The sequence below is a fragment of the Mustelus asterias genome, chromosome 1 (genome assembly GCF_964213995.1).
Source record: "Mustelus asterias chromosome 1, sMusAst1.hap1.1, whole genome shotgun sequence".
Taxonomy (NCBI): Eukaryota; Metazoa; Chordata; class Chondrichthyes; order Carcharhiniformes; family Triakidae; genus Mustelus; species Mustelus asterias.
In genome coordinates, this window is record NC_135801.1 from 194,858,708 (window position 1) to 194,872,337 (window position 13,630).

Below are 13,630 nucleotides of genomic sequence, written 5' to 3' on the forward strand. Positions count from 1 at the left end.
AGTTGCCCGAGGACAGTTGAGAGTCACCAACATTGCTGTGGCTCTGGAGTCACATGTAGGCCAGACCAGGTAAGGACGGCAGATTTCCTTTCCTAAAGGACATTAATGAATCAGGTGGGTTTTTCTGACAATCGACAATGGTTTCATAGTCATCGGCAGATTCTTAATTCCATTTTCTTGGATTCAAATTCCACCATCTGCCGTGGTGGGATTCGAAACCGGATCCCTGGAACATTAGCTGAGTTTCTGGATTAATAGTCTAGCGATAATACCACTAGGCCATTCCTTCTCCCCAGTAAAAGTTAAACTAATTCATTCATTATAGTTAAACTGTATTATTAAAATAAAGTTTGTTTTGATAAAAGCTTCCTAGTGTGTCAATGGAAACACCTCTTCCTCACACTAATGCCAAAATAGAAAAACTGCTGAGATCTAGTCAGGCTTCATAACATACTTTGGGATTTCTGTTCTGGTGCCCTAACAGCATCAAAAGGTTATCGAGTTTCCCATCTATGAGTTCAACGGGCTCTGATTCAACCATTCCTAATGGCAAAAAAAATTCATTCTCCAGCAATCCTTTGTGCAAAGAAATTTCATAGAAATAGAAATAGAATCATAGAAACCCTACAGTGCAGAAGGAGGCCATTCAGCCCATCGAGTCTGCACCGACCACAATCCCACCCAGACCCTACCCCTACGTATTTTACCTGCTAATCCCTCTAACCTACGCATCCCAGGACTCTAAGGGGCAATTTTTTTAAACTGGCCAACCTAACCCGCACATCTTTGGACTGTGGGAGGAAACTGGAGCACCCGGAGGAAACCCACACAGACACGAGGAGAATGTGCAAACTCCACACAGACAGTGACCCGAGCTTGGGAATCGAACCCAGGACCCTGGAGCTGTAAAGCAGCAGTGCTAACCACTGTGCTACCGTGCCGCCCAAATTTCTCCTCACTGACCCCCCTCATCACTGATAGAGGAAATATTTGCCCCCAGTTACTCTATCAAACTTAGGTTACAGGTACAGGTGCCAGCATTGGGCAGTGGGATTAGAATTGAACTGAACAAGCAAAGAGCTGGCATGGGAATGAGCAGCAGAATGGCCTCTTTTTTGTGCCATAAACTCCTTTGATTCCAGAGGTGCCTTCATTTCCAAAAAAAACCATGAAGGAAAGACAGATAATTCTGCATTTTTTAATACTAATTATTCGAATGTAGCAAGATCAACGTTTATGTCCCATCTCTCGTTCTCCTCACGAACTGGTGAGAACAATAGATTTCATTTCCTAAACGCTGAGAATTGGGGATTTTTGAAAACAATCCAACAGTTTCAGTGCCTTTTTTTGGCACCAAGATTTATTTTCCTTCCCATTTAAAAAAAATTCACATCTTTGAACTAGCAAGTGAAATTGGAATGACATTATCTGGGTTAGCACAGTAAGAAGTCTCACAACATCAGGTTAAAGTCCTGGTGTTTAACTTTAACCTGGTGTTGTGAGACTTCTTACTGCGCTTACTCCAGTCCAACGCCGGCATCTCCACATCATTATCTGGGTTTACCCCTGTCAGCATTTGAATGAGGAAAGGTAAGTTTAGGGTCTGATATTGGTAGACTGAAGTATGATCAAATTCAGGTGTTTAAAATGGTTAAAGGAGTTCCTAGATTAGATAAGAAAGCTGAAAAATACTTGCATTTGTGTAGCATAGTTCCTGACATTTCAGAATACTTTACAGCCAATGCAGTACTTTTAACATGAAGTCACTTTTGTAATAGAGGGAACAAGAGAGAGACAGACAGGCAGACAGACAGACAGAGAAAGAGAGACACAGACACACAGAGATAGGCAGAGAGAGAAGAAAGACAGAGATATAGAGAGAGAGACAGAGAGAGAGAGAGAGAGAGACAGACAGAGGGCACAAGAAAAAGAGACAGGCAGAGAGAGAGAGAGAGACAGAGATAGTGAGAGAGAGACACAGAAAGAGAAAGAGAGAGAGACAGAAAGAGAGAGACAGACAGAGAGAGCGGCAGACAGCGAGGCAGAGATTGTAAGACAGAGCACTAAAGAGACAGACAGACAGAGAGACAAAGATACAGAGCTAAAGACAGAGAGAGAGAGGGAGAGACAAACAGAGAAATTGAGAGATAGAAATAAATAGAGAAAGAGAGACGGACAGAGAGAGATACAGAGAGACACACACAGAGGGACTGACAGACAGAGACAGAAAGACAGGGAGAGAGACAGAATAAGACAGATAGAGAGACAGAGATAGAGAGATAGTAAAACAGAGAGACAGAGACAGAGATAAAGACAGACAGAGAGAGACAGAGATAGAGAGACAAAGAGACACACACACAGAGAAACACAGAGAGACAGAGACAGTGCAACAGAGCAAGGCAGAGAGACAGAGAGACAGAGAGAGGGAGAGAGAGGAAGAGAGAGGGAGAGAGAGGGGGCGAGAGACAGAGAGAAAGAAAGACTGAGATAGGGAGAGGGCGAGATAGAGAGGCAGTGAGAGCTACAGGGAGAGAGAGGGAGAGAGACAGAGAGAAAGAGACAGACAGGCAGAGAGAGACAGACAAAGAAAGACAGAAGGCATGAGAAAGAGAGACAGATAGAGAGAGAGACAGGCAGAGAGAGAGACAGATAATGAGAGAGAGACAGATAATGAGAGAGAGACAGACACAGAAAGAGAGACAGAGAGAGAGAGACACAGAAAGAGAAAGAGAGAGAGACAGACAGAGAGTGGCAGACAGAGAGACAGAGATAGTAAGACAGAGACACAAAGAGACAGAGAGACAATGATACAGAGCTAAAGACAGACTGAGAGACAAGGGAGGCAGAGGGAGAGAGAGAGGCAGATGGAGAGACAGAAACTATTTCCTCTAGTGGTGAGGAGGTTCAGAACAAGGGAGCAGAACCTTAAAATTCGAACTGGGCCATCCAGGGATGGAAGCAGGGGGACGTTCTGTACACAATGGGCAGTGACAATCTGGAATCTCCCCTGTAGTTGTTGGGAATGAGTTGGAGCTTCCCAGACTGAGAACAATAGATATTTCTTTGATTGATTTATGAAGCTGAGATCCTCAGTGTGCTGAGATTATAATCCTCGTTCAGACAACATCAATAAGGGGAGGTCTCGGACATTTCTGATAAGGTGATAAGATTGGATGAAGAGGAACAGGAGGAGCATAAACAGCAGCAGAGATCAGCTGGGATTAATGTCCATATTTGCTGTTGGGTGAAAATATGAAGAGATGTGCAGTGAAGATAGGTGGAAGGCGTTGAGGTGAAGGTCAGTCATAATCTCACTGAATAATTAAAGAGGCTCAAAAAGCTGAATGGCCTCCTCCTGTTCCTGCATTACAGACATGGGGGGCTGAATGGCCTCCTCCTGTTACTGCGTAACAGTCTGGTGGGGCTGAATGGCCTCCTCCTGTTCCTGCGTAACAGAATGAGGGGCTGAATGGCCTCCTCCTGTTCCTGTGTAACAGAATGAGGGGCTGAATGGCCTCCTCCTGTTCCTGCCTAACAGTCTGGCAGGTCCGAATGGCCTCCTCCTGTTCCTGCGTAACAGACTTGGGGGGCTGAATCGCCTCCTCCTGTTCCTGTGTAACAGACTTGAGGGGCTGAATGGCCTCCTCCTGTTCCTGTGTAACAGACTTGAGGGGCTGAATAGCCTCCTCCTGTTCCTGTGTAACAGACTTGAGGGGCTGAATAGCCTCCTCCTGTTCCTGCGTAACAGAATGAGGAGCTGAATGGCCTTCTCCTGTTCCTGTGTAACAGAATGAGGGGCTGAATGGCCTCCTCCTGTTCCTGCGTAACAGAATGAGGGGCTGAATGGCCTCCTCCCGTTCCTGCGTAACAGGGTCAATGCCCTCAACCTTTCCCCATGCAAAAGGGGATGAATGGCCTTCTCCTGAGCCTAAATGTGAAGCTGTTATTGGTGTTTGAGGCAGCGACAGGACTTGCTGTCTGCATGCGCGGCACTTTCTGTTTGTGCTGCACAGTTTGCTATCCCTTCTTTTTTTTTTGGCTCTTGTTGCTTTTTGTGTCTCCTTCAGCAGCTTTTAACTGAATGATTGCCCAACTCCCCGCCAGTCACTCAGAGTGACTTGTGTGTGACTTGTTTCTCCCTGTGCTTGCTTCTGCACTTAGTTCCTCATTTCCCAGTTCACCACAGCACCCTCAAACGACACAGTATTGCTATAATTGCTCATATTCTGCCCAGAGAAAAGGAAATGCCCCCCTATCAACACTCGGCAGCCAGTTACTGACTTTGAAACACTTCCTGTACACTACGCATTGATGATTGCTGATATCTATATATTTATGTGCATTTATGTGAAACAAAATTACCAACCGGAAGAATATTCAAAGCAGCGCTTTGAAAATAGTCGAGAATAATAAATCTTTTTGCAAAAAAGCACTGCTTTATTTTCTCCCCTCCAGAGACATCCCGCTTACCAGAATTATGGTAAACAAACTAACTTTTCTCGGTAAAGCAGGGAGGGAGGGAGAGATAGGTAGTGATGTGTGAGCCTCGACAGTTAATATTGAGACACACGCACCATCAGATCGCACAGCCGTCTCAGTGTGAAAGAGGAACCAGGCAGTCACTTGAACACCACTGAATGGAAATAGGTGGATTCTGTGGGTTTCGACTGCACACCCTGGACACATTGAGACTGCTGAAATCTGGTTTCTTTCTCAAATCAGCAAAGAAAACCTCAGCCACTGGGATGCAATGGAGCCCTCAATGCCAACACATCTTAGGCAACCATATTTAATTTAAACTCACACGGGATGCCAGCTTGTGAAGGGAGTTTGCCAACTGTATGTTTATGGTGTGGGTATTTATATAGTATTTAATGCCCATCCCCAAATGCCTGGAGAGCAGTCTTATACCACTGAGTGGCATGCTAGCAGAGTTAAAGTCAACCTTCCATCATGAGGTCAGAGGTGGGGATGTTTGCCGATGATTGCACAATGTTCAGCACCATTCGTGACTCCTCAGATACTGAAGCAGTCCAATGTCCAAATGCAGTAATGATGTGGAGATGCCGGCGTTGGACTGGGGTGAACAATGCAAATGCAGTAAGGCAATATCCAGGCTTGGGCTGACAAGTGGCAAGTAACATTCGCGCCACACACATGCCAGGCAATGACCATCTCCAAGAATCTAACCAATGCCTCTTGGCATTCAATGGCATTACCACTGCCAAATCGCCCACTATCAACATCCTGCCAGCATTGCGCAGAAACTGAATTGGACCAGCTTATAAACTGAACGAAAGCAATCAGAGCCACTATAGCACTGTAGAACAGTCATACGGGCTCAGAATGTTAACTCTGTTCTCTCTCACAGATGCTGCAAAACTTGCTGAGTTTTTCCAGCATTTTCTGTTTCTGTTTCTTAAATACCGTGGCTACAAGAGCAGGTCAGAGGCTGGGAATCCTGCAGCAAGTAGCTCACCTCCTGACTCCCCAGCATCTGCAAGGCACAAGTCAGGAGCGTGCTGGAATAATCAGAGAGTTACAGAGAATTTACAGTTCAGTTACAGACCATTCAGCTCCAAATCACTCCATATTCCTCTCCACACAAGATTCCGCCCATCTTCATCTTCATCTCTTCATCTCACACCATCAATACATTCTTCTGTTCCTTTCTCCCTCATGTGTTTTTCCAGCTTCCCAATCTCTGATATTACCTTAGTCTCTACCACTCCCTGGGGAAGTTTCTCCTGAATTCCGGATTGGATTTATTAGTGACTGTTTTACATTGATGCCTTGAATGACTGGATGGGTGCAGCTCCAACAACACTCAAGAAGCTCAACACCATCCAGGACAAAGCAGCCCCGCTTGACTGGCACCCGATCCACAAACATTCAACAGTCACTGCCTCCACCACCAACGCACAGTGGCAGCCGTGTGTACCATCTACAAGATGCACTGCAACACTCCAAGTCTCCTTCAACAGCACGTTCCAAACCCATGGTCTCTGCCACCTGGAAGGACAAGGACAGCAGGTGTATGGGAACACCACCAACTGCATATTCCCCTTGAACACCATCCTTACTTGGAAATATATCGCCGCTCCTTCACTGTCGCCGGGTCAAATTGTGGAACTCCCTCCCTAACAGCAATGTGGGTGTACTGACACACATAGAATGAGCGGTTCAAGCAGGCAGCTCACCACCACCTTCTCAAGGCAGTTAGGGATGGGTAATACATGTTGGCCCAGCCAACAATGCCCACATCCTGTGAAATAATAGGAAATAAGCGACTGGTGTGGGGACTGGAAGCACTCACAGGCTTCGACAGGGTCAAGAATAGTAGGTTTCCTCCCTCAAAGGTTGTTAGTGGCTCAGTTATGTTTTTACAGAAAATCTATCATGGGTCACATTTACTGAGATCTATTGTTTATTTTATAATTTCCATTGGTTGGATTTGAACTCACGTTGCATTAATAATCCACTAATAAGGTTAAAACAAAGCCACATAAAGATATGCTTAATGGAGTGGACTAAATATAAAGTGTTCAGTTTAGAGAGATGTTTTACAAAAGATTGCAGAGTCTCAGAATGGGGACAGTACAGTAGGAGGCCATTCGACCCATCCAGTTCATTCCAGCCCTCTGTAGAACGATCCAATCAGTGCCATTCCCTCTCTCTCTGTCCCCATCACCCTGCTAGTATATTTTCCACAAGTACCCATCCAATTTTCTTTTAAAATCATTGATTCCCTCAGTTTCCACATCCTCCTTGGCAGCAAGTTCAAGCTCATTACAATCCCTTCCATCCCTCACCTTCCTCCATCTCACACTCCCTTCCATCCCTCACCTTCCTCCATCCCACACTCCCTCCTCCATCCCTCGCCCCCTCCTCCATCCCACACTCCCTCCTCCATCCCTCGCACCCTCCTCCATCCCACACTCCTTCCTCCATCCCACATTCCCTCCTCCATCTCACACTCCCTCCTCCATCCCTCACACCATCCTCCATCCCACACTCCCTCCTCCATCTCACACTCCCTCCTCCATCCCTCACCCCCTCCTCCAACTCGCACTCCCTCCTCCATCTCACACTCCCTCCTCCATCCCACACTCCCTCCGCCATCTCACACTCCCTCCCCCATCCCTCACCCCCTCCTCCATCTCGCACTCCCTCCTCCATCTCATGCTCTCTCCTCCATCCCACGCTCCCTCCTCCATGCCTCACCCCCTCCTCCATCCCTCAACCACTCCTCCATCTCACACTCCCTCCTCCATCCCACACTCCATCCTCCATCCCACACTCCCTCCTCCATCCCACACTCCCTCCTCCATCCCACACTCCCTCCTCCATCCCACACTCCCTCCTCCATCCCACACTCCCTCCTCCATCCCACACTCCCTCCTCCATCCATCGCCCCCTCCCCCATCCCTCGACTCCTCCTCCATCTCACACTCCCTCCTCCATCTCACGCTCCCTCCTCCATCCCACGCTCCCTCCTCCATCCCACGCTCCTTCCTCCATCCCATGCTCTGTCCTCCAACCCTCGCCCCCTCCTCCATCCCTCGCCCCCTCCTCCATCCCTCGATTCCTCCTCCATCCCTCGACTCCTCCTCCATCCCTCGACTCCTCCTCCATCTCACACTCCCTCCTCCAGCCCTCACCCCCTCCTCCATCCCTCAACCACTCCTCCATCTCGCACTCCCTCCTCCATCTCACACTCCCTCCTCCATCCCACACTCCCTCCTCCATCCCACACTCCCTCCTCCATCCCACACTCCCTCCTCCATCCCACACTCCCTCCTCCATCCCACACTCCCTCCTCCATCTCAAGCTCTCTCCTCCATCCCACACTCCCTCCTCCATCCCACGCTCCCTCCTCCATGCCTCGACTCCTCCTCCATCTCACACTCCCTCCTCCATCCCTCACCCCCTCCTGCATCCCTCACCCCCTCCTCCATCCCTCACCCCCTCCTCCATCTCACCCTCCCTCCTCCATCTCACATTCCCTCCTCCATCTCACACTCCCTCCTCCATCTCACACTACCTCCGCCATCTCACACTCCCCTGATGAAGGGGCAGTGCTCCAAAAGCTTGTACTACCAAATAAACCTGTTGGACTTTAACCTGGTGTTGTGAGACTTCTTACTGGGCCCACCCCAGTCCAACACCAGCACCTCCACATCATGGCTGTAACACTACTTTCTGCACTCTCTCCTTTCCTTCTCTGTGAATGGTATGCTTTGTCTGCATAGCACACAAGAAACAATACTTTTCACTGTATACCAATACATGTGACTATAATAAATCAAATCAAACTCCCCATCCCAGGAACTATTGTGGGAAATCTCCTCTGCAGCCTCTCAAGGACCCTCCCATCCTTCCTAAAGTGGGAGACCAGAACTGTACGCAGTGGACTAACCATAAAGATTTAGCATAACGTCCTTGTTTTAGTGCTCAATGAAGCCCAAGATTCCATATGTTTTGCTAACCACTCGCTCAATCTGTCCAGCCACCTTCAAAATTCAAAGTACCAGAAGCCCCAGTCCCTCTGACCCAGCACACTTTAGAACTGTGCCATTTAGTCTATATTTCCTCTCCTTATCCCTTCTGCCACAATGAACGTCCCCCTCCTACACTTTTTCCATTTTAAATTGCATCTGCCACCTGTCTGCCCACATGACCGAGATGGAGAAATGGAGCTGTTTTGGGAAAGAATTCCAGAGTCTAGAGTCTCAGTAGCAGAAGGAATTGGCCACCAGTGTGAGGTCAGAAAATCAGAGAGGTCGCGGGGGGGGCTGAATTGAAGGTGTGTGGATATCTGAGAGGAGTGGGTGGGGCGGGAGGAGTGGGTGGGGTGGGAGGAGTGAGTGGGGCGGGAGGGGGCTGTTACAGAGATAAGGAGGCAGGAGGCCATGGAGGAAGCGGGAAAGGAGGAAGAGAATTTTAAAATGGAGGCATTGTCACACCTGAAGCCAATGTCAATCAGAATTCTATAGTGAGAGTAGTGCAGGTAAGCAGAGTTGGGGTAGATCAGTCATCAACATACCGGCGGTACAGAAGGCCCAAGAGGCCATTCAGCCCATTGTGCTGGTGCTGGCTCCTCTGCTCTTTCTGCTTCGCCCAGCCAATCTTGCCCTTTTTCAGATATTTACCCAATTCCCTTTTGAGGGTAAATACTGAATCAGCTTCCACCCTACCTCCTGGCAGTATGTTTCAGATTGTAATTAAAAAAATCACACTTAAAAATCATTTAGCTTGGCATGTCTTTGTGATAAATGTAAATTGTCCAGAATAGGCTTGAAGGGCCAAGTGGTGCTCCTGTTCCCTATGTTCCTTTATCTGGTATATTTAACAAAAAAACAATTCCTGGAAAGAAGTATTTTGATTGATATAATTGAATAGCAATGAAATATTTGGTGAATCAAATTATTTAACTCACCCTGGCCTCCCCCAACCCCCACCACCATTTTGAGAGATGCAGAAAGAAAGGAACAAACATCGTGTTTTATTTGTGAGTTGGGCGCTGCCTGAAAGGAAGCAGATTCAATAGGAAATTCCAAAAGTGAATTGGATCAATACTTAGTGAGGAAACGGTGCAGAGCTGTGTGGGGGGAGTGCGCAGGGAGTAGACTAACGGGATAGCTCTTTGGCTACGGCCCGAATGGCCTCCCGTGTGCGTTGCGCTGTGAAGGGAGCCTCAGCACAGATAGGGCCGGGTGATCGAGAGAGGAGTCATTCTGGAGTCAAGTATTCAGTGGCAATGAGTGAGCCGGGCTGCCAATGGAGAAACACACGCATCGGGAGGGGGAGGAACCCAAACTTGTCAATTGTTGAATTTGTTATACAAATAGAGGGTCAGAGATTTCCACTGTCTGCAGGAGAGATAGCCTGAAATCTCCGGGAATCCACCAAACTGGCAGCCATACTCACACACAAACAGCTCCCTTCTCCAATCCAGGGAAAGCTGTGAACCCCAATCCCGTCACTGCTCAGCTCAACAGCTGAAAAACGGAATCGCACTGACATTTCTTGAAGACAAACACAATCCCAATAAGTCCACAAACACCCAAACCAAGTGCTTTTGTTGAAAGCGGAACAACAATTTGCGTCTCTTTTTTTAAAAAAAACAAACCTTCGCAAATTAACAATATTTTACAGGCTGCTGTCACTTTTTTTTCGAGTGTCACTGTGTGTTTTGTATAGCGATCAAAGGACGTTTCTGAATCGTTTGCACAATTCTCGCTCCAAATCTAATTGACAAACATATTGTGTCTTTGATGGGAAAAAAACTCACTCAGCGTTTAGCAAATAAATGTTTATAAAGTTCAGAGCCCGCACATTTGCCACTTTCACAATCCTCAGAGTACAGACTTGAATACTTTACACCTTAACTTGCTCTTAAATCCTGCCTCAATCCCCTCAGCCTCACACTCTCTCCCATTCAACATGCCCTTATTCTGATCCTATAGATCTCAAGGTTTGATCACTAATCTTATTTGTAATTTATCAATCTCGTTATTATCTTTTACCTGCATTTTTACCCTTATTTTGTTCACCTTATATTTCTCTTTTCTGTCACCTATGTTCCTCTCCCCCTTTGTGAACTTACCCCTCCCACACACACACACACACACACTTACCCAGGGGGAGAGGTCTGTAGATGGGATGCTGAGGTTCGGCAGCTGTCGGGTTGTAGAGAGCCAGATGTTCGGGGAGGAGTGGAGTCCGGTACAGGTGAGACAGGGCTGGGAAAAAGCTCTCTTGGTAAAGCCCGCACCTGAAGCCGGGCGGCAGCGGGTAGAGCGCCGCCGGGAGAGAGGTGCACAGGGCGGCCTGGCGACGCGAAGCGGCGGCGTCCCGGCTCAGAATGTCCTCGATGTAGAACGGCGTGGGGTGAATGGGTGTGGGGGCGTGGAGGGAGCTCTGGGAGGCCGGGGGGCTGTGGAACTGCATTGCAATCTCCAGAATAAAACTTCAAGCAATGGGGATAACACACACACAGAATACCCAGCTGTGGGCTGGACTCAGTAACTCTCACTCAGTCTCAGCCCAGTTACTTTGCAAACACTACATGAACAGGGCGGGGACTACTGGCCAGAGAGAACTATCAGGGAACCTCATTGCACAGAATAACTCAGCCATTCGGCCCATTGCATCCTGCCAGCTCTTTGAGAGACAGTTGGGGTCAATTGTCCAGATTCCCACATTACCCCCTACTAAACATTCCCATAATATCACCTCGAGAAAATTAAAAAGCTTAGATTGAAAATTCTGCATTCTTTGAGTACATTCTTTGAGTGAAGCTCCAACAACACTCAAGAAGCTTGGCACCATCCAGGGCAAAACAGCCCACTTGGTTGTCACCCCATCCACCACCTTCAACATTCACTCCTTCCACCACCGACAGCAGTGTGTACCATCTGCAAGATGCACTGCAGCAACTCACCAAGATTCCGTCGGCAGCACCTTCCAAACCCATTACCACTTCCATCCAGAAGGATAAGAGCAGCAGATACCTGGGAACACCACCACCTGCAAGTTCCCCTCCAAGTCACTCACCATCCTGATTTGGAAATATATCGGCTGTTCCTTCACTGTCACTGGATCAAAATCCTGGAACCCCCTCCCTAACAGCACTGTGGCTGTACCTACACCACAGGGTCTGCAGCGGTTCAAGAAGGCAGCTCACCATCACCTTCTCAAGGGCACCTAGGGATGGGCAATAACTGCGGGCCAGCCAGCGACGCCCATGTCCCATGAATTAATTAAAAACATAAACATTTTGGTAGAATGTATTCTCAAGGGGCGGTAGGGGTTTTATTTCATTTGATTGAGTAACACTCTCGAGGGGGCAGTACCTTTCTCTGGGGGGTCCTGTCTACAGTGGTTTCAGTGCTCAGTATGTGTGGGGGGGGGGCTCTGTAATTAAACACCTTCCTAATGTGGAACCAGCTGTCAACCATGGCAGAGTCAGAAGGGCCTTGAGTTTAAATTCCTCTCCAGAGGGTTGAGCACAAAAACTAAGATGAGATTTCAGTGGGGAACTGACTGAGTGGTGTTGACTGTTGTCTTCTGGATTGAAATAACCTTCTCCAATGGATCTAGAAGACCCCATAGTATTATCTTGAAGAAAAGCAGACAAGGTACCTATCTCTCAGTACCCACTAACAGAGATGATCTGGTTAATTATCATGTTGTTATGTGTGGGAACATGCTGCGTTTCCTACATTGCAACACTGATGACACTTCAAATGTATTTCATTGGCTGAAAATTGCTTTGAGACGTCCTGGGGTTTGTGAGGCACTGTATGTTTTTTCAACCAAACAGTCTCAATCAAAGCTGTGTTAACCCGGCTTCACCCCTGAATAATAAGTGTAGCCCTTCTCAATACCAAGACATGACAGATCCACTGAAGAAAAATCTATTACCACTGAATCATAGAATCCAGAGAATCATAGAACCCCTATAGTGCAGAAAGAAGCCATTCTGCCCATCACGTCTGCACCAACCACAATCCCATGGGCCCTATACCCTTAACCCCATGTATTTACCCTCCTAATCCCCCTGACACTAAGGAGCAGTTTATCATGGCCAATCAATCTAACCTGCATATCTTTGGACTGTGGGAGGAAACCCACACAGGCATGGGGAGAACGTGTAGACTCCACACAGACAGTGACCCATGCCGCCTGAATGGCAGATTCAACTGGAAGACTACCTCAACCTATTGTCCAAGTGCAAATCCATTTCTGTCAATTGAATACAATTTCATCCCATAGGAATCCAACTATTCCTAAAGATCATGCCCTCCCCATCCCTTGGGAATCGAACTCGATTGCTGGAAATGGCAAACACTCTCACTGGGAACCGTGACATGGTCCATGGTCTGGGTATTTGACAATTCCCATGGAATTCCCAATTCCCACTGTCAATGGTGGACATTGAGAAAGGGCACCTCTAATAGATAACAATGACAATGGGTTAGCACTGCTGCCTCACAGCGCCAGGTTCAGTTCCGGCCTTGAGTGACTGTCTGTATGGAGTCTGCACGTTCTCCCCGTGTCTGCGTGGGTTCCCTCCGGGTGCTCTGGTTTCCTCCCACAATCCAAAGATGTGCAGGGTAGGTGGATTGGCCATGATAAATTGCCCCTTGTGTCCTAAAATGTGTAGATTAGGGGATTAGCCTTGGTAAATGGGGTTATGGGGATAGAGCGGGGGAGAGGGCCCAGTAAGACACTCTCTCTGTCAGAGGGTCGATGCAAACATGGCAGGTCAAATGGCCTCTTCCGCACTGTAAGGATTCTAGGAACTTGCATTCATGAAAGTTTCCAAGTGACTACACAGGAGCATGAAGCAAATATGACACCAAGCCATATCAGGGCAGGTGACAAAAAGCTTGGTTAGAAAGGTAGCTTTGAAGGAGCGTCTTAAAAGAAGATGGAGAGGTAGAGAGTGAGAGAAGTTTAGGGAAGGAATTCCAGACTTTAGAGCTTAGGCAGTTGAGGATGTGGCCACCAAAGGTTAAACAAAATCTGGCATGCTGATAAGGAGAGCATCTTTATTCTTGCACGGGATGTGGGTGTCACTGGCAAGGCCAGCATTTGTTGCCCATCCCTAATTGTCCTTGAA

At 47.7% G+C, this 13,630-nt stretch overlaps 1 protein-coding gene across 1 annotated transcript in view; it reads right to left on the minus strand.

The window, feature by feature from the left end:
- The window catches only part of LOC144505158 (hematopoietically-expressed homeobox protein hhex-like), a 62,651-nt gene extending 51,644 nt beyond the window's left edge, over positions 1-11,007 (minus strand). Inside the window, exon 1 of the mRNA XM_078231122.1 lies at positions 10,641-11,007. Coding sequence (XP_078087248.1) covers positions 10,641-10,953 — 313 coding nt within the window. The 5' untranslated portion in view covers positions 10,954-11,007. The remainder of the gene's footprint in view (positions 1-10,640) is intronic.
- Positions 11,008-13,630: the final 2,623 nt, after the last annotated feature.